Source organism: Apaloderma vittatum, unplaced genomic scaffold (assembly GCF_000703405.1).
Source record: "Apaloderma vittatum isolate BGI_N311 unplaced genomic scaffold, ASM70340v1 scaffold12879, whole genome shotgun sequence".
NCBI lineage: Eukaryota > Metazoa > Chordata > Aves > Trogoniformes > Trogonidae > Apaloderma > Apaloderma vittatum.
Window position 1 is genome coordinate 21,269 of NW_009734694.1, and position 20,737 is coordinate 42,005.

The following is a 20,737-nucleotide window of genomic DNA, read 5'->3' on the forward strand; positions in this document are numbered from 1 at the left end:
GGCTGCAGAAGTCGTGAAGAGCTGGGGACAGGGGCGTCACTCGAGGTGTAGCTGGAGGTAGCTCAGCACAGCCAGCTGGGAAGGAGGGCTGAGCGAGTTGCTTACATCTGTACAGGGGAAAAAATGTGCCTTTTCTTACAGAGGAAAGACTTGTGGCTGTGAACTTTTGCCTGTCTTTGGTCTCTCAGCGGCATTTCCTCCTCTTGCAGATACACGGTTGTGAATGAAGTCAGCAAAGTGGATTTGGGAGAAGTCTCTGTCTTCGTTTACTTTATTATGAAGCTTTCCCGGGTGGAAGGAGGAACATCCTACGTGGGGTTCCATGGAGGTGGGTCTGCCCATCTGTTCCTCAACTGACTTCAGGCAAACGTACCAGAGCAACATTTCTCTTGTTTGCTTGCTTTTTTAATGCTGGAATTCTGGCCTCAGCATGTTCTGTGGGTTGTCAGAGCCGCTCCCTTTACCCTTAGGGACAGTCCCTGGAGGGTCAGTACCTTGGAGTCCTGGTCTGTGGGAGAGCACCGTGCCTTGCCCGCTGACGGGGGAGTCCTCTTTTTCAGGCAAACAAACCCAATGATGCTAACTGCACTGTTATCCTCTCTAACTGCACTGTTATTCTCTCTAACTGCACTGTTATCCTCCAGGAGGCCCCTGAGTACGTGCCTCGTGTTCTGCTTTCAGCAACAAGGTTCCTGCTGTGTGTGGTGGGTGTCGAGAGCCTCAAAGCCCCGCTGTTGTGCACGCCCTGTCAGTCAGGGTCGTGTGTGTTAGCGTGTTCAAAGTGAATTGCTGCGTTCCCTTTCTACATCAAGAAGTGAGAGTGAGCGAACTCTGGATGTGAACTGCTAGCCCACAGGCACTTGCTTATAATTCTTGAGAAGCTCTTCTACAAGAGTGTGTTGCAGGCACTAAATGATTTTTTTGGTGTGTCCTCTGTCTTCAGGACTGTGGCAGTCAGTGCACATAGATGATCTCCGCAGATCCAAGGACATGATCTCCGATATGACTGCTCTGCAGAACCTCACCATCAGCCAGTTATTCTGTGAGGATTCAGGGAAAACCAAAGGTGAGCTGCATGCTGCCTGTGCCACCAGTGATGTTGGTAAATGCCAGTGGGGAAAAGGGAAGATGCAGTCCCAGAGTTGGTGCTGGTGGAACTTACGCCTGCTACAACACACCTCGTAATTTTCCCTGCTCAGCATCTGTTTTTTGTGGAATTTACCACATGGCTGCCAACTTGTATTTATATTTAGTTTGTTACTGCAGCTTTGGGTCATTGAGTTAAACTCCATTTTTCTTTTGACAAAAATGTGGAAGTTTCTCCACCCAACAGCGAGTGCTCTATCTTGGCACAGGAGGCAGCAGATGCTGCGTGGCAGAGACTGCTGACAAGGAGTCATTGCAGAGAATGTCTTGCTTGTGTGAATACAGATCTTTGTTCTAATACATGTTCTACGCCTTAGTTGCAGCTCTGCCTGTGAAGGGAGAACAGGAGGAAAACAAGGCAGAAGTTGAAACTCCAGTGCCAGAAGTGGAGCGCTGTGAGGTCAGTTCAGAATACATTCTCAGCTGTTGATGTGATGTTCTGCTCTGTCATCCTTACATGCAACCCACCTTTCGCATCCCTGTTCACTTGTAATCCATCAGGAATATCATTTGCATCATGAATGTCACTGACCAGACACTGTTCCTCCCCCTGCTGCCCAGGCAAAATCAGCATCACTACACAAATGAACTGTTCTAAGGACTCTCTAACTCCTTAGCCATTTCTTACACTCTAGTTTTTAAAAATGAGTTTTTTAAAAGCTGCCATTGTCTGAAGGATGCCCACTGCAAGGGTGACTCCATGTGGCTTTTGTCCCTCTAGGGCCTAAGCATCTCCTGGGGAAGGGGGTATTTTCCCTAGTCAGGTTGATAATTTCTACCTTTTACCCCAAAAAAAACCCCATAGAGGAGCTTTAGCTGAATCCAAGTGCTGTATCGCACACCGGTTTGAAATGGCCACAGAGGCTGCATCACTTACTTGATACCTAAAGAAGAATTTAGATTTGCAGCCTGAGAGGAAAAGTGGGAGATGAGAAGCCAGGGAGACAGGCCCTTTCTAGAGAGCACTAAAATAATTTTAAGAGGAATGTGTTGTGGGCAAGAGTGTAAAACTGAAGAGAATGAACTTGTTTTTATGCTGTTTCTGGCAAGGGTGAAATCCTGGACACCACGGTTCTCCTGAGGACCTGCGTGCAAAGTGCTGTGGGGATGCTGCTGGACCAAAATGAAGATCCTAGTCGAAGCAGAAAGCGAATCAAGATTCTCCTTGGCCTTCTGTCCAAAGAGGATGACTTGAAAGGTAGATGCTCCCTGGTGGCAGCAGGTTGTGCCCCTCAGCATCTAGGGGACCACCGAAACGTGGAAGTTGACTCACTGAGCTGGTTCTGGCTCTGGTGTGCACAAGGTGGATCTCCCAGGCAATCTCCTGAGAGCGTGTGTGTGTCTGTACCTTGGTCTCTCACTTCTTTGATGGCTGTAGGGCTGTTCCTGGAGTTCAGGTTGTGGCTTTTTCTCTGGCTGTGCTAGCTCTGACCTTTTTGGTTTTTTTTCCTGGTTGGCTGGCTAATTATGGAAACAATGTTGTGCTTGGTGTGGTGTTTGGATTCAGTGCAGATAGAAGAGAAAATGCAAGTTCCTTGTTGTTTTCTAGCCTCTTTCCTGAAGATAACAAAGGCTCATCTCTCCAGCCTTTTGAGGAAGCAAGAAGAAAACTCCCTTAATCCAAAAAACTGGGTGCTTCGGGAGGCTTCCAACCTCAGTGCTCTCCAGGAGGCAGGCACCTTCAGGTGAGGACAGCAGGCTTCCAAGAAAAGTCTGCAAATGGCAGCTGTGCAGCAGAGGCAGCAGTTTTGTGTAATCTGAATATTTGCAGTGTCAGTCTCCAGTCTGTGCTGGAAACTCTGAAGGCAGTTTTGTCCTCTCCTGGCTCCTGAGGGAGGGTGACTTTACAGCTGAATGGGCTGTACTGGGACAGGAATGCACAAGTGCTTTGAGTGGGATTAGAGGTGAGCCACGAGTGAGAGGAGCGTAGGGTTTTTTTGGTGGTGGTATTTCTTCCCCTTAAAGGCAGAACTAGGACTTGCTCACATGCAAGTGTCAGCAGTTTTTCAGGAAAACCACCTCCTGATTTGCTGATATCATTGCTCACCTTCCCTCTGGGTTTCTCGGTCTCTTTCTGCCCCCAAAGGCACACCTTGTGGAAGCGAGTCCAGAACGTGATCACTCCATTCCTGGCTCTCCTGATTGCTGTCATAGACAGAAATGGCAATCTGGAGCTGTTGGTCAGGCCGGCTGATGAGTGGGTGACAAAGCTGTGGATGTTCATCTTCAGTGACACAAAACTCCTGACTGTCCCTTACAGTGTGGGTAAGAACAGGTGAGCCTCTGGAGAGAGCAGCAGGAGGGCTTGGCTGGCAGCACAGAGACCGGACTTTAAATCCACGTGGGAGATTAACGCTCTTGGATGCTCCCCTGTGCCGTGCTGAAGGCAGCAGGGTGGTTCTTGGTGAAGTCTGTTCTTTCTGCCTCATCCCTCCTGGGCTTTGCTCTCTAGCTCTTGGCATGCTCACACTTCTTACCCAGCCCCTGAAGCCCACGTGTCCTGCCAGTACAGCCCTTTTGCCAGGGAATGCCTATGGAGTAAGCCTAATGCTGTACCGTTGGCAGGACGAGCTGTAGTAATGAGTCCTTCAGTTCTGTCTCCTCGGGCTAATTTCTTGCTTTCTGCAGCTTCCCACCTCTTCTGTCTGAATGTGTTTCCTAGGGAAAAGCCCAGGGCATTAACGACCTTCTAATGTTGTAGCTCTCAGCCAGAGGTAATTCTGGTGCAGAACAACATGATGGTATCTACTGGTGCTGGGAACAAGATGCCCTTCAGCTGGAGGATAAAGGAATACTTGGACGAGATGTGGTTGAAAGCTCAATACATCCAAAGTGCTGAAGGTGAGAGCCTGGCCTGAGCTTGTGACACAGAGCATCTCTGCCCACGTGCTCTGTAAGCTCTGGCTTGTCGCTACGATGCCTCTGCCCTTCTGTGACCCTGGAGTCACCTTCAGTCCCCTGTGCTGCTATGAGCCAGCAGAGCTTTGTGCAACCAGCCCTGCTTTGTGCTTCGCACCATTAGGTCTCTGCCTTTGTATTCAAAGTGCTGTGGCAAAGCCCAGAGCTAATGACAAGGTGACATTCCACAAACGCAGCGGTGGTGCCTGGGCCGGGAAGGGCTGGCCTCAAACCCCTTGTTAGTGCTCTGAGTGAGGGGAGTGCTGGATGCAGGCGTGATTAACTGGACGTCAGGCGCTTTGGGACAGGAGCTGTGTCAAACCCAGCCTCCTCCTAATACTCACTTTTTCTCTGCATTCTTACTTGCCAGACCAAGCTGAGAAGTTTGTGAACATCTTCCAGGAAACTGCACTGGGAAAATTTATCTCTGCTCTGACTGAGGAAGAAAGGCAGATGCTCTGCCAGTGCTACATCACAGATTTCATTGTCCTGACCATCGGTGCGTCCTCCCGAGAGGAGCTGCAGGTCAGTGTTTGGACCAAGAGCTGGGAAGCCTTTGGGTGGAGAGAAGAGCAGGATGCCTGTGAATGGGCCCTTCTGGATCAATCTTGTCCTCTCAGACAAAATCCTTCTCAGAGACAGACCTAACAGCAAGGTAGCCACAGAGCAGGTGTGTTTGACACTGGCTGCTGAAATTGCTGAGACCTCACCCCAAAAAGCATTTCCATAGAAGCACCATTTCAAGCTATCTTTATAAAGTACGGATTCTCTTCTTTCAGAGAATTGTGCCAGGATTTCCAGTGCAAAATGAATTACAAAAGTTGTTTTTAAATTTTTATTATAACCTTTTTTTTTTTTTAAACTTTCAGTGTCTGCGAATTGCATTCCTATCCTGCATGGAGGAGTGGAAGGCAGCATCTCCTAGAAGAGAGGATATGGTGCCATCCTTGCCTTGGGTCCACCTTGGATACAACCAGTTCAAGAGCCGCCTGCAGAACTTCTCTAGGATCCTGGCCATACAGCCGCGTGTGGTTGACTACCTTGCTAAGGAGGAAGGACATTCAGAGATGGTAGAGTCCCTACCTGGTATTTTGCAATCCTCAACACTAGCAGAGAGCACTCTGATTTAGTTAGTCCTCAGGCTCCTTTCAACTTCAGCAACAGTAAAGCACAAGTTCACTCAGGATCCTCGGTATTAGGAGTAATCTGCTATGTTGTTGTTGGTACTAGCAGGTTTTAAAATAGTTTGCCCTGCTTTCACATCAGTTAATAGGTTGTGTTAATGATCTGAGCTGTGAGCATGAGAATTCCAGAGCTTAAGACAATCAAATAGAACATTGTTCAGTGGAACACATGCTATAGCAAACCAGATTGAGAGCCCAAGGTTCAGAAATTATTCTGAAATTAAGCTGTTGTGTTCTACTCAGACCCCTGTGTGTGTGTTCAGGTTTTAGATGTGTTAGCTGCAATTGTATGTGCTGAAGAGCTGAAGGGTCAAGTGCAGACAGCCCATCCAGAGATCTGGTTGCAGAAGGTGAAGAATCTTCGTATGCCCATTGAATTTCTTTGTCAAGTGAGGGATTTGCAGAGCAATGGGAGTCGGTGCCATCAGCTGCTAAAAGTACTCGAGTATGTACCACAGATCTATCCACAACCTTGATCTTTTGCTTTGCTGTTAATATTAGTACAGGCTGAACGCTGCTCCGGGGTTGCTTTTCTCTGACAAAGACTTTGCAAATCTTTCCAGATTCCTGCCAGGCTCAAGCATCAAGAACCAGATTTATCTATTTAATTTTTTTTCTCGTGCAGATTCTCCCCTTCAATCTGTCAGTATCATCCAGTGCATTCCAGCTGGAGTTGGGGGTTACTTAAAACTCTCCTTAGGCTCCTGTTAACCAGCAGTGTCTCCCCACTTCACCTCCTGTGCAGAGAGACTGTGAGAGATGGGCAGCTTTGCTGCATCTTAGGACGGGGTCTTGTCTCTTAGAAGACAAGCCCAGAGAGCTCCCCTGGTTTCTCACACAGCTTGTTTATTTTAACTGAAGAAAGTGTAGTTAATGGTGATTATCGCTTTGTTAATTATTTTCCTGTTATAGAAGTCAGAGATGTAAGAAAGTCTTTGGAGTGGTCCTAGCTCTGCTGCAGCTCTGTCTGCAGGACAAGCTCCTGTGCCATGAGCTCACTGCGCTGTTGCTTGTTTTGTCCTTGACAAAATGCCGGGGTCGATGACCGAAGAGCAAAGCTGGAAGTTGCATGAGAAGTGAACAGATGCTGTAGCAGTGAGCTTGAAAAGCAGTGAGATCATTAGACTGACCTCATTCTGCACTTCCATTCATGCTCTCAGCTCGTAATTGTACTTTTTGAAATCAAGTCTGCTGGAACCGGGTTCTCTCCATGTCTCTGTTTGTAGAACATGTGTTGCTTGGCATCAACACTGTGATGCCAGAATTTGAGAATTTAGTGAAAAAATATACTTTGCTTCTTGCCGAGGTAAGCAAAGATGAGATTTCACCTCTTCCCTGTTTGCTTCTGCTGATCATGTGAATTTTTTGTCTCGGGTATTAGAGCTGAGTCATTTGGCTTTGTCCTTTTCCTCTGCAGTGTTTTGAGCACGATTTAGACATGAAGACTCATCCAACTTTTGTTGCGGTGATGAAAATACTGTGCCAATGCAAGGAGGAAGTGAGCAGCAGGCTCCACAGGTAGGGACATTGAGACAAGTCGCAGGGTCCAGTAGGGATGTTAGCTGTGTTGCCAGCGTATTTCTGGGCATAAGGCAGGGCTGCATGCGACATAATGAGAGCTAAATGAACAATTACTTCCATTTTATTCTGCTCTATGAAGCTAAGCAGGTAGCCAGCAGGTCTTATGTTACCTCCTCTTGGTCTAGTTGCAGATGAACTTCTTGTTAAAGGCTTTTGGTAAGACAATGTTGAAGGAAACGTGGTCATTGCTGCTTCTGAATTACAGATACAAGTTACAGCCGTGTTCCATCTGCCTGGGAGAGCCAAAGGATCCAATCTGCCTGCCTTGCTGCCACGTGTTCTGTCAGAAGTGCATCAGAATGTGGCTCGTGCCAGCACAGATGCACTGCCCGTACTGCAAAGTCGCCGTGGAGGATGTTGATTTAGATGTCTCTGAGGAGCTCAGGTACTCCACCCTCCCAAGTGGATGTGTTGCAGTGGGCCCTTTTGTGTGAGGAAGTTCTGATTTGCAGTTCTGAAGGGGTCAACACGAGCAGAATGGGTGGAGGGAACTGTGCTCTGCTCTTTCTAGAAACAGAACAGGTCCTGTGCATTTTCTGTTTATCATTTCAAATGAAGGGAGGAAATTACCAGTAAGAAAACTGTAGTTACAAAACCCCACAAAGCTAAAGCACTGTCAGTGGCTGAACTGGACAAGGAAAATGCCTTGTCACCTTGGATTGCTTTGTAATAGTTTGGCAAAAAGACCCCCAGTAAATGTATTTGGCATCATGTTGCCATTTGTGTTCTGAGTTGTCAATGTGATACAGTCTCTGCGGACAATACTGCTCAAGTGTTGCACAAACCCAGCCTTTGGGAAAGCTGGAAAAGTACTTCACCGTGGTCTCTTCTGCCTGTGTCTGCTTTGCTTCATCCCTTATTTAAGTGGATCTGTGTTTGAACGCTGTCCTGATGTTTTGGTTTTTTTACCCTTTCCCTAGAGATGCGATAGCAAAAAACGCCCTGTTCCGGCAGAGATGCAATAATTTCTTCATAGATGTGGTCACTACCATGTGCTTCAAGGACAATGAGCCCCCTGAGGCAGAAGTGATCCAAGAACTCCTTAATCTGCTGTTTGTTCACAGAAGCCTCCTGCAAGATTCAGGTGAGCTCCCTTCATCCTGACGCTCTGCCTTAGGGAGCCGATTCTCTTGCCACTTTCTCTCACCTGCCAAGCTTGTCTTTTCTGACCTTCACAGATCACCCTGCTGTCTACACAAAATTTCTGTCCCCGTTTAATGATGAAGTGGACGAAACTCCCATCATCCGCTCAGTAATGCTGAAGCTCCTCCTGAAGTATAGGTGAGCACAGTCAAACAACAGGTGGATGTGACACCAGGGGGTGGGGCACCTTTGTTTTTCATGGCCTCATCAAACCAGTTTGATTGTTCTCCTCACTTCCGTGCTGGCCACTGAATTTGAATCAGTACAGCTGAAATTCATCCTGTGCCTTTGTACTAGTTATGCAACTTGGCTGGCTTGCATGTAGCTTGTGTGCAAGTATCTGACCAGTCTGTGCCAAGGTTTACCAGCTATTCTTAACCGAAACCTGTGCTGAATGGGGATGGCTCGGGTAACCTAAAGCCAGACGACTAATCGGTGGGCTCTGCGTGGGCAGAGCAATACTCCTCATCCACAGACATTGAATCAGGAATGATCTTCCGTGTGCTCACACAGACCTCTCCATTCACAGCACCTCTACCAGCCTCCCTTTGCAGTCAGCGCACAGAGAGACATTTCTCGAGTGCTAGCATCTCCTAAATCAGATGCTTAAAATACGTCAGATGACTTGTGCCCTAGAAATGTTAATTTAGCAGATGGAAAAAGAAGTCCGTTTCAGACTGTGAAGCTAGACGATATCTGGCAAAACATGGTACAACTGTTTTTCCGTCTTCCAGACGGATCCCAACTGCTCTCACCGTGGACAAAACTAGTAGCTCAGTTGTGATTTAGAACATAAGTAGTAGCCATCAGTGTCACAGTTGTGATAAGTGAGTATTTCTCTCTCCTGTAGCTTCAATGAAGTGAAAAATGATGTGCAACACTACCTGTCCCAGGTAGAGCACAGCAAGATCCTAGATAAAAAGGATAAAAAAGAACTCTACTTGCTTTTTGTCAACTGCTTAGAGGTAAGAGTGCTGGGTAGGTAAGAGCTGGGCGAATAAAACTTTGCACAATTTTAGGCAAGTTTCTTGCTGCCTGACTAGAAAGCTCTATAGGAAGTTTATGGAATCACTTGGTCAGAACTGCTCTCCAGGAACTAGCCTGGCTTTTCAAGGCAAGGCCTGTGCATGCTCACAGCATTACGTGAGTTCTCCTTTCTCCTGGACTCTGCGGACAGGTGTCAAACTGTTCAGTGAGGCCCCGTAAGACTTGAACTCCGGCACAGGAGTGGGGTTTGGCCTGCTTTCTTGCTTTCAGACTCCTTTTTGTTTGCAGTGCTTTAGATTATTGCACTGTTTGGGTTCTTCCCTTTCCTGCTCCTGCGAAACTGCTTTGGACAGCTTTAGACAAACGTGACAGCACGGTAGAGGTTTCATTTCTTAGTTTTCATTAAAATGATGACTTTGTAGGTAAGATCAAAAAGGGAAAGGCAGGTAGAGCTTGGCACTGTGGAACACGTGATGTGTGTCAGCATGTGTGGGGCCAGCCAGCATGCTCATAACTCTCGCTCAGCTGCACGCTTGGGAAACATGGGAGAGAGCTTGGGCCATTGCTGAAAATGGTGTTTGGTGATGTGGCAGAAGTTTAGGATAAGCACTGGAGAGATCATGGGGAGGAGCTGATGGCATTGGGGTAGAGGGTGCTGTGAGAGACCTAAGTTTAATGTGCAGTGTGAGTGCATTGAGATATAAACTACCAACGCACGAGACGTTGGGTTGAAGTGGTTCCATCACTCATGCTTTATTCTGGCCCACCTTTAGGATTCCATGTGTGAAAAGTCTGAGGACAGCCTTGGGTACGAGCATATAAACTATGTGCCTGGAGACAGAGGCTTTCCAGACAACTACCTCCCAAAGGGCAATCAGGCAACTCCTCAGGAATCATCTGTTGAATACCTGCAGGCAGTAGCCAAGGTTCGCTTGTACCTGAGTAAGGCTGCAGAGCTGCTCTTTGATTTGCACGAGCCTAGAGGTGAGTCTGTTCTACTGTCGAACGGGACTGCTGCACGCAGAGCGAAGTCGCTGTGGGCTGGACGCAGTCAGGGTGCCCGTGCTGTGCTGGAACGTGTTGGGATGCCTGGGCAAGATCAAGTGCACCAGCTTTCTGCTCTGTTCCTTCTCTAGGAGCGTCACTTGTTATTTGTCCTCTTCACCATGTATTAGTAGTGCTCCGTAAGTAGTAGCGAGGCTGTGCCAATGACCCCTGGGGTGTAGTTTCATAGGAGTTGTGCTTTTGGAAGGAGTTTTATTTTATCCTTCAGACGCTGACAGTGAAATTTTATTTAGAGCCAACTAAATTGAGCTTTAATGAAGAAAAGAGTAGAGCAGAAATGATGCTTCAGATATGTGCCTGCTGTACAGAAATCTGTCCTTGAGAGAAGGAAGGGGGAGTAGAGTATGTCATCCCCTGTCAGAGATGTGAATCATTGGCTAAAATCTGGCCAAGAGAACGCTCTAAATAAGTGTCTGAGGGCAAGGGGGCTCTCAAGGTCTCCTGTGTAATTAGTCACTACTAGTAAAAGGGCTTTGGTGCTGCAGCTAGTGCCCACAGAAGAATTTTACAAGACAGGATGTGGTTTTGCCTCTTTTTTGGTTTTGGATTTTGCTTTTATTTTTTTTGTTTGTTTGTTCTTCCTCCAGAGCAAGACCAGATAGAGGAGAAGTGGCGTTACTTGGCAAACGTGAAGATGTTCTGTAGCCTCACCAAGAACGAGTGGCATCGTGTTTACCTGGTCCGGAAAATCGCTAGTCAGTACGGGATGGAATTTGCTCAGAAGCTTGTCACGGAGGCAGAGTTTAACTGGGTGTTCCCAGTGGAGACTCTGCGACAGGTAGAGTGTCTCCTTGGAGATGGCTCTGGTCCCCTCTTAATCTTCAGTCTGTTGCTTTGAGGTGTTTCTACTGTCACGTGGCTCTAGGGGACTCACCACAACAAGGAGGGGTTGTGAAGGTGACTTGTCCCCACTCTCCATCAAATGGAGCCTCTAGGGAAGGGAAGACTTGGCCCACTGTCTCTCTGTGAAGGCTGAAATGCCGTGATTCTGGAGAGCAAGAGGAGGTTGTGCCCTGTCCAACGGCTGGTTCATGTCCACTGTGCTAACCATGGGCTTTTCCCTTTGCAGGTACAGATCAGCCAGGCTAATTGCATCGATCGTTACCTGGCATGTGGTGAGAATTACCGAGCCCTGCGTGACGCTGTGGGGAAAGCCATGATTGAGTGTAACACTGAGGGTCTTCTAAAGGCAGAGAAGGTAGCGCATGCTCTCCTGACCATAACCCTCCTGGGGGTTCTGGGTGACCAAGGTTTAAGCTTTATGTGTCCTGTTGGTAATGTCTCTTCCAGTCGAGATGCTTGCGTTGCCTGGGCTTGAAAGTTCCTGTGGCTTGTGCTGGCAGACACGTGTGTGTTTGCTCTACCTGTGCTCTAGCATACGTAACTCTGAGGCTACTTCTGTTGGTTGCCTCATATCTCTTTTCTCCTCTTGCCATCTATCACAGCAGCCTGTGTCACAGTAAGCAATGCAGGCACCTTGTAGATTGTGTCTTGTCACACAAAAGTCAAACAGGTGCTCTCTGCTTAATTGTAACTTTTTTTCAATATGTCTTTTGTGTATGAAAAACTTCAGGAAGAAGTTTGCAAACAATGTGCCTTTGAATGTCTCTGTATCATCTATTACGTGTTGGTTGTGATTTTATTTTTTTATTCCAACTTGCGTGTTGATTTGATTTGAAGGCGGACACGTACAGGTTGCTGCTGGGTGACACTGTAATTCCAGCTGGATGTTACAAGAATAAAATACTTGAGAGATTTCTGATGTAAAACCCTCCATCAGCTTGAGTGCTGTCACATTACTCGTTTGTGGCTTTTGTAGCCCGTTCTCTGGTTTGTGGGTGGAGCAGCCGTTTCTGCACTATCGCCCTTTGTTTGTGGGGAGAGCTTTTTCCCACAGAGCTGCTGCAGCCTGCACATCCGCCAACCCTGGCTGTGACCGCTGCAGCCTGTTCCCTGCCATAGCTTCAGTTTTTCTTTTCCAGGCACCCGGCAGCTCCCCAGCCGTACAATCTGTCCATCTGCTCCTTGCTATTTTCAGAGAGGTCACTGCCCTGTATGGAGTTAATGACTCGAACCTTCATCCCAAGCCGCAGGTAAGATACTTCACTTGGGAAGTGAAGTCACAAACGTGCTTTGTTGACAAGCATGAATGAGATTTGAGTTGCTGGTGGAAGAACCTTTTGTTCTTCTGCCCTGAATAAAATTGTGTCCTGATCTGAGCAGACTGGAAGTGTTTTCAAAGCAGGGGCAACACGGCATGGGAAGCAGCTGATAGTCCTCACTTTGGTGGGCAATATCATACTGGTTTTATTTCTTTTAAATATGTGCTTTCAGCAAACAGATGCTATGACTGAGTTCATCCAGAAGTCCCAAGTCCTGAATTCTCCGTATCTGCAGAACTTTGCAACTTCTCTTGTGAAAAATGCTCTGCAGTCCCTGATGGTGCATCCTCAAAGCTTCAGCCACAACGGAGCCGTGATCGAAATGGCCATTCACACCGCAGCCGTGCTGTTGTGTGGGCAGAACCCTGTCCTGCTGCCCCTGAGGAATCTGGCATTCCATCCATACATCATGGAGGTAAAGAACTTCAACTCAGATGGCAATTCAACGTATTGCTAGTTCCTCCCTGTACCTGCTGAATAACCATCCTGCTGGAATAACCATCAAAGCCATCAACTTACTGTTTTGGCTGTGAATTACCTATGTATGACTTCTTCAGAGTTGTTGGGATTACTTAGTGCAACACCAGCTCCAGACTGGTACCTTTTCAAGGTACCTCTGCACCCCAAGCAGCACCAGGCAAATATTTGTGCTGATACTTGAGTGAGCAAGTCTGAAAGCAGTTGAGACGTTGTGCTGGAGAGACCTGCACACTCTGGATAACAGGTCATGGAGCTCTAGGCTGAGTTGGGGTGGAGGGATCAGCTGCTTCTGGCTCCCCAAGGTTTAAGCACACATGCTGCCACACCCCAGGGTACGTCAGGCCACCCTGGCAGGAATCCGGTTCAGGATGTCTAGAGAGCACACGTGCAAGTTTTAACAGCACTGACCGCTCAAGAGTGGATTTTTCAAAGGTAGAATTTGAAAATGTGTGTGTACATCATCTGCATGACCTTTGCTTTCAGATGTCTCTTGTTCTCCATGATGAATCAAGAACACTGGGCGACTGCTACAGCAATGAACTGATTTATATATTCATTTGTCATCTTTTTTTTTTTCTCCTTTTTCCTCCTTAGAACTCTTTTCTGCCTACGATGCCAGAAGATATAATGGCTCAGGCGAGGGCCTGGCAAGGAGTGGCTGCTCTGCGTTGGTACAGTAAGTGTTCTTGACTGGCTGTGAAAGAAAGTGAAGGATAATCCTTGGGTTTTGAATAAAACTGTTCCAAATGTGAGGAGAGACAAGTTTCTCTTGTCAGCATGAGTTATCCTTTGTACATTAAGCTTTGTAGCTGCAGTTCATGTGGGTAAAGCACTAAAGTGCAGCGAGCTTTTGTTTAGTTTCAAGCTTATAGCTGTGGGCAAAGTTTGAGAGTGCGGGAGACCTGTCCTGTTACTCCTGGCCCTGGCAAAGTGGTGTGAGTGGAAGAGGAGCACTTTGGCACCATCCTGGTCTCTGCTTTCTGCGGTGGGATCTTCCTGCAGACTAGGAATCCGGAGGTGGGAGCACTCATGCTTCCCAGCCCATTGGGTACTCAGCACCACAATCTTTCAGGCTTCCATTTATTGTTTCTCATGAAGAGAAGTGTTGAAAAATCCCTTGGGTTCCTGTATCCCCCCTTAGAGCTTTGGGACAGTCAGGGCTTTGGATTAGATCTTGCAGCATGTTTCTTGCTCGAAGGTGACGGTCCCTGTGAAAGGGGATAACAGGGACTTTATAAATGTCTGTCTTATAAAGCTGTCCTGTTTGTGTCTTTTCTTGATAGCATGTCCGAACGGCCACCCCTGCACTGTAGGAGAGGTAAGAATTTGAGACTGGTGGGTTTTTAAGCAGCTGGTGTTTTTGACAATGAACTTTTGCTCTGTTGACTGGTTTTAATGTTCTGTTGCACAGTGGTTCATTTTCTAAAATCATGATATTAATCATTTTGCTATTGTAATGTAAGATTAGAGTACCTTATGCCACAAACCTAGGAAATGAGAGGCAGAGGTCCTTTGCCTGGTATATAGCAGTTCTTAAATTAACCAGTAGAGCCTGGACTTCTGTTTCATTCTCCTTCTCTGCTGGAGAGAGAGACTCTTACTTCACAATTCAGTTCTTAATTTTGCTTTTTGCTAGTGTGGCCTCCCCATGGAAACCAGCTACTGTCTTGACTGTGGTGCCCAGGTTGGAGGGGTACAGCACAAACCAGTGTCTGGCTTTCAGGAATTCCGGTATGCTTTCATTCGTTAACCTTTCCAGTGCTAAACGATGTAGTACTTGCCTGTCATGCTTTCAAAAAGCAAAACGTACCAACCTTCTTGCTGCTGCCTGCAAGGGGGTGCATGGGATTCCCTGTTGGCTTGGACGTTGGCCTCTGTGGGGAAGAGGCTGAGCTGTAGGGAGTGCTGCTATAACTGACTTGGCAGAAACTGCCTTAATGTAAGAGCTTGTCAGGCTGCTGCTTTAGGGGTTTTCATTTCCCTGCTTGTTCAGGCTGATACAGGTTATGTGGTTCTCCACCAACATACAGTAGTAGGCAAAATTTTCTTAAATGGATCAGCACAGCTGAAGAACTTCTGCCAGAGCTCCAGTACCTATGACTTGTGCCAAGCATAAAAGCTTGGCAGCTTTAATGCATTCATTGAACTTAAGGGTCAAAAAGACATTGCTGAATATCAAATATATCTCTTGTGTGTTTTTTGTTGAGGCAAAAAATACAACATATCCATTTCCCAACAGGAGTAGTGAAGACAGAACTCAAACTGGCCACATACTTGGAGATGCACAACACAGAAAAACAAAAGGAGTGTCTGATCGGGGCATGTCCCCTGTTGTCTTCATTCTGTTACGCTTGCTCACACATTTGACAATGCTGCTGGGAGCCATGCAAGATCCTCAGGTATCTTCTACTAATAGTTCCAAGTGGCCGTGTAAAATGGAGTGAAACCTCTGTATTGAGGCTTGTCCTTTTCACCACATCGCCAAGTAATTAGGGCACTCGTTCAAGATGTAAGATCCAAATTTGCTTCCCTCCTTGCCCAGGAGTGATTCTGATTCCTCCATGCAGTTGCATGTGAATACGCACACACCCACTTCTGTTTGCTCCAGTGGTAGGAATCCTAAGGGAAGCTGACTGGGTGTTAGGGCAGCAGTGCTGCCTGCCTTGTGCTTGAACTGGCTGTTACTGGCTATGCCCATTCTTGCCTTTTGTTGCTCTTCAGGCATTGCAAAGGATTATCAAGCCACTGGTGCATGACCCAGTGACGTTCCTGCAGCAGCATATTCAGGAGGACTTGGCACAGCTGACAAAAATTTTGGGGAAGAGTGTGGATGACACTATCAACGTCCTTCATCTTTTCCTCAGCAGCCTCCTCAAGGACCCCCAGCAGCATCCAGGCCAGTGTAAGGAAAACTACCCACTTTGTCACATCAGCGAGCCATATCAGCATTTTAAAGGCAGTAGTTACGTAGCTTCTTTGCTAACAGACTATTTCCAACAGGCAGTAGCTGAGCTGATGAAGAACATCCAGAAATTTGAGGCTTGTTTCTTACTGTAGGAAGGAAAAAATCTGGGTCATTCTTATCTTTCGGTCAAGTACGTGGGGTGCGCCATGTTTGGTGCATAGTTCTGAAAAGGAATGGTTGAATAATTCTTGAACATCAGATGTTGACAGAGCTTTCAGCTTCCAAGCAGAGGTACTACTCAAAGCACAGTAGCTCATGCTGTCTATAATCTATGTACTGCACTGCCCTCTGAATGACTACCAAGATGCTGTTTGGTAGAAGAGGGACGGCAGAGTGTGGTTCATGGCAGACTGTGGAGCTCCAGCTGACAGGAGTCACAGTGACATAGAGGGAATGGTGTGTAACAGCCATATTTTTAGAGTGGGACAGCTCAGATCAGTATTCCAAGGTCTGTGTTTTGGTCTATCATTGATCATGGTCTGACCTTAGACAACTTGTTTAACCTTTCTGAGATTATGAGTGGCTTGTATACCTGTCAAATGAAAGACTGGACTGACCCTTCTGAGAACCTGCTGTCGCTGTGTGCTCTTTTGGATGACGCTCTCCAGCTAGACCAGGGCACTGAGTTGGCTCCTAGGGCCTCTGTAATTGATCTCAGCCCACTGCACTAATTTGCAAGGATGTCACATCTGGAAGCTTAGAGAATCTGTGCTTTATTCTGACTGAATATTGCAGATGTAAGAGACTAAATATTCCTGTTGCAGGGCCAGTTCAATTTGATTATGAGCTTTCCACGAAGGAGAAGAGAAACAAATGGGAAGAAATTGTTGCAAACACAATTATTGCTCCTCTGCTAGAGGTGAGTAATTTGCTGTATAAAATGTCAGTAGCTGAGCAGTTCAAGACCTGCTTGTTGGGAAATCTGACCTGCTGTACTATCTGTGTTCCACTTCTCACCCCACTGTCCCTAAAACAAAACCATCTGTGGCACAACTGCAGGTTAGCTTTAATTTGTAAGGGTCAGCCAACGTTATTCTACCCGTGGAAACGAGTATCTAAGACTAGAGTTGTGCTACAATGATTCTATATAGCTGGGAAAGCAGAAGTGTCTTAGCTCAGTTGAAAGTACTTGTCCAAGTGAGCCTATGGTTGTCCCAAATGCATCCTGTCTGCCTCCCTCCCCCTCCATACATCATCTCAAGAATGGGAGACCTGAGCAGGATGAGCTGGAGAACAAAGAATAACTTTGTGGCATAAGCTGCTGTCTTGCAGTTGGTGTTTTACCTGCCTTCCCTATGAGTTCGTCTTCTGCTTTGGCATTTCTGTGTCAATTGGTCATCGAGCTATTGGGTTCAAAATGGCAGGAAACTGCCAATCCTGGAATGTTGTTTTGTTGTGTTTGGTTTTGTTTTTGTGTTTTTTAATGCAGGATTTGGATAAAAAACTTCTGAAGTTAAACAGACAAATACAAGAGGATGACAGAATTTCTTCCAATCCAATAGTGAAAATAGTCTATGGTGACCCAGCCACTTTCCTGTCCCAGCTGCCAAGGGACAGCCACATACATCATTCCAAGATGTGGAGCTGCCGGAAGAGGATCTCGGTGGAGAACCTGGGCCATGTGGTCCAGCAGAAGAATGCCAAGGACGCTGTCCCTCTCCTTTGGAAGTTCCTGCAGAAGGTGGGTGTGACACTGGGATGAGCTCGCAGAACCATGGGCTGGTTGAGGTTGGAAGGGACCTCTGGTCCAAGCCCCTGCTCAGGCAGGGTCACCATGAGACAACTGTCCAGGACTAAACCACTGTTGGATTATGCAGTGTCTTCATCCCCGTAACTCTCAATTATCTTCAGAACTGCCAGTGTAAAATATTTTTCTTTTAAACATTTAAAAAGTAATCAATAAAAGTATTCAAAACTGTTTTTTTCCAAGAACAATCTTACTCACAGGTCCCCTTTCTTCTTCCAGGAAACAGAACTGAGGTTGCTTAAATTCTTACCAGAGATCCTGGCTCTGCAGAGAGATTTGGTGAGGAGATTTCAGAACACTGCTGATGTCAAGTGCTGCTCAATTAAAGATTTCCTCGACGAACCCCTCCCAGGTGAGAAGACTCTGCCAAAACTGTAATTAGTGAAACAAAAAGCACTGGGTAGTCCAGTTGAAAATGAAGGTGAAAACCTCTCTTGAGCTTTCCATCCTAAGCCCTCATGTTTTCCTTTTAACTCCCACCCAAATGAATCAGAGACCTTAAACCCAGAGTTATGCTTGGAAAAGCCATCAGGTGACTTTAAAGTGAATTAGGCACAAGAAGACTGTTCACAAGGCGAGGGGGGGCTCTGCTCAGAGACAGGCAATTTGAATTCCTGAATGCAGCAGTGGGTACGTTGATTTTTTTAAGCTGTGTCTAAAAGATGGAATAGATGTCTTCCCTTCCATTCATGAGCAGCATACAGACATTTTGCGGCAAGTCCTACAATTATATATAAGTACATTTACTTACATTTTTAACTACTTACAGAAAAGTACTTAAAGGTCATGCAGAATCAAACCAAAGATCCATCCAGCCTTGCAACCCAGGCCAAGAGCAGACAATAACGGAATATAAACAAGGGGAGCAAATGACTTAGTTTGATACCATTAGAAAACTGCTTAATGCCTGTTTAGTCTCTCTTGATCTGTCCGAGCAGTTGCCTACCCTTCAGTGGCGTGCTGTCACAATTCTGTTATGGAGTTTCACGGTGTTGCCAGTAAAAGGCGTTCCAAGGATTTGTCTTTCTGTTATTCCTCAGATGGGATGAGGGACCTCTTAGAGAGGAGAGTGAATGTGTTTCTCTCTGTCTGGAACAAGCTGAGAAGCTCACTGGACACCAGTGGTGAGTGCCTTTCTTCCCCAGCACTAACTGAGCTTGCCAGCTGTCAGACAATGCTCCTCTTCTACCGCTCCTGGACAGTTCAGGTTCCTCCCATTGCTGATGCTGAGACATATCCTTACAACTAACCTTGGCAATTAAAGGTTGAAGAAGATCTATATGCAGGTGGAGGGATTTGTTTCCCTCTTGTAGTATTCTCACCCGCACTTGCTCCATTTAGTGCTTACACCTGATGCAGAGTGCTGCTTTTTTCAGGTTCTGTGCTTTCTCCTGGGTCTGCTCAGGAGAGGCTGGCTCGTTGTGGGCTGGCTCAGGGCCACTTGAAGCAGTCTCCTCTGCCTTTTATTTCAGGGGAAATCAAGCTTCCTAAAGAGTACTGTGATGCTGACTTGACCTTGGACAGCCAGCTTGAGGTCCTTCTGCCACGTCGACAGGGGCTGGGCCTCTGCTCCACAGCCTTAGCCAGCTACCTCATTAGTCTGCACAACGACTTCATCCACTCGGTGAACAAACACATCAAGGAGGAAGACGAGAGGTACATTGCTGTTCAGCTGAGCATCTCTTTGGGCTCTGTTGTACTACCCACTACCACACAATCAGCTTTCCCTGTTTCATAAAGGCTTCTCGCTCTTAAAAGGAGACGGTTTTCTCTCCTGCAGGTACCTGGTGAGTCCATCGGAAGTGGCTGACCTGCACTTGATCAGCTATGAGCTCGAGAGAGACCTCATTCCTCTGATCTTGTCCAACTGCCAGTACAGCATGGAGAAGGGAGGGGAGACACTGGAGGACTTTGATCTGAAGAGGATCCAGCAGCAAGTCATCAGCAAGTTCCTGCAGGGGAAACCACTCATCACCCTAACGGTAGGCCAGGCAGCTGGCTCTGGGCCTGCAGACACCTCCTCGGCTGCCGCTGGAGCCCTGCAGCGTTCGCTGGAGCCAGGCATGCGCTGCAGCAGGGCAGGTGATGTCGCCAAAGCGTTACGACCGTGGGTTTCTCTCCTGACAGGGAATACCCACGCTCGTGTACAGGCATGATCGGAATTATGAACAACTGTTTAATGACGTCAGGAATAAGCTGGATCAGGTGGGTCTCTGCACTGGAGAAAACAAGGCAAGCACGTGATCCCTGGCATTCCAAGAAGTGTTGGCTTTGTCTTCTGTTGCCTCCTTTATCTGAAGGCTCGTCCACTGACCCCTCACTGTGCCTTGTATGTGTACAAACTGGCCTTCTTTTGTCAGTCAGGATTTACAAAGGGAAGGCATATATAATTAAGCATTTTAATTTTCCTAAATCTGAAGCTCTGCTGTCTTCTGTGACTTTAGCAACTTGAGCAGCAATACAGAATGGCTCTTAACTAATACTGCCAACTGCTCTGACTTTGTGGTTTTCAGAGTGCTCTGCCCAGTTCCATGATGAACATGATCAGTGGGGAACTACAGTCCTACAGTGACGTCTGTGATGCTCTGTCTGTCATTGAAATTACTTTGGGATTCTTGGCCATGGCTGGAGAGAATGCTGAAATGCTTCTGACCGACTACATTGAAAAAGTTCTGCAGATGGGGGATCAGACAAACCCTCATGTACTGGAGGTGAGTCCTGAGAGCAAAGCTCTTACTCTTACAGGATAAAATCTGCTCTGGTTTATACTAAATTCAGCCAGTCTGGTCTTCAAGCCCAGCAAAAGTTCAGCTTGGAAAGTTACACGATAGAATTCCATGTGCACTGTATTCAGCAGTGGAGGGGAAACAATTTTCACTTCCCCTGCAACCAGTGTTTCTAAGATGGGAGCATCTAATAGCTTGTGATGCTCAGCAAGTTCTTGTGAAAGGCTGCAGAACGGTCAGGTTCAGGATATGCAGAAGGTCAGACCCTTCTCTGCAGATCCGAGCTCTTCTGACAGCGCCAGGAAGGAGAATTCTCAGTTGAGTGTCGCTGTAATTAGCTGAGATCCTAAAACTGAGAGAAGGGCGAACTTTCAATTACGAGTCATCTGTCAGTGACACTGGCTTGCCTGGTGCTGAGCAGGATTGAAAACATCCCTTTGCCTCTCAGAAGTGGTGATAGGGGAAGGTTTTATCTCCTAATTATGTGTGAAAAGAGGTCCCTACTGATAAGGGGCAGAGGCACAGGTGTGACATAGCCTGCTTCCCCAGTCCCTTTCGTGATAGCAAATACATGTATTACTGAAAGCAAAATGGGGGAGAGGGAGAGAGAAGCCTCTTGCAGATGGGCTTCTACGCTCAGGGCTCAGTGAACT

General features: G+C 47.0%; 1 protein-coding gene across 1 annotated transcript in view; it reads left to right on the top strand.

The window, feature by feature from the left end:
• LOC104279175 (E3 ubiquitin-protein ligase RNF213-like) overlaps nt 1-20,737 on the top strand; it is a gene marked incomplete at its 5' end in the record, with an annotated part of 42,063 nt that overhangs the window by 20,111 nt on the left and 1,215 nt on the right. Inside the window, 34 exon segments of the mRNA XM_009876368.1 lie at nt 210-328; nt 944-1,066; nt 1,470-1,546; nt 2,197-2,344; nt 2,696-2,831; nt 3,233-3,421; nt 3,848-3,987; nt 4,415-4,569; nt 4,914-5,114; nt 5,492-5,670; nt 6,411-6,534; nt 6,646-6,746; nt 7,015-7,194; nt 7,730-7,893; nt 7,988-8,090; nt 8,803-8,917; nt 9,713-9,923; nt 10,592-10,782; nt 11,074-11,202; nt 11,987-12,105; nt 12,107-12,581; nt 13,241-13,322; nt 13,930-13,964; nt 14,283-14,377; nt 14,886-15,045; nt 15,368-15,548; nt 16,376-16,470; nt 17,041-17,292; nt 17,578-17,710; nt 18,399-18,482; nt 18,831-19,014; nt 19,139-19,340; nt 19,486-19,563; nt 19,872-20,069. Coding sequence (XP_009874670.1) covers nt 210-328; nt 944-1,066; nt 1,470-1,546; nt 2,197-2,344; nt 2,696-2,831; nt 3,233-3,421; nt 3,848-3,987; nt 4,415-4,569; nt 4,914-5,114; nt 5,492-5,670; nt 6,411-6,534; nt 6,646-6,746; nt 7,015-7,194; nt 7,730-7,893; nt 7,988-8,090; nt 8,803-8,917; nt 9,713-9,923; nt 10,592-10,782; nt 11,074-11,202; nt 11,987-12,105; nt 12,107-12,581; nt 13,241-13,322; nt 13,930-13,964; nt 14,283-14,377; nt 14,886-15,045; nt 15,368-15,548; nt 16,376-16,470; nt 17,041-17,292; nt 17,578-17,710; nt 18,399-18,482; nt 18,831-19,014; nt 19,139-19,340; nt 19,486-19,563; nt 19,872-20,069 — 5,158 coding nt within the window.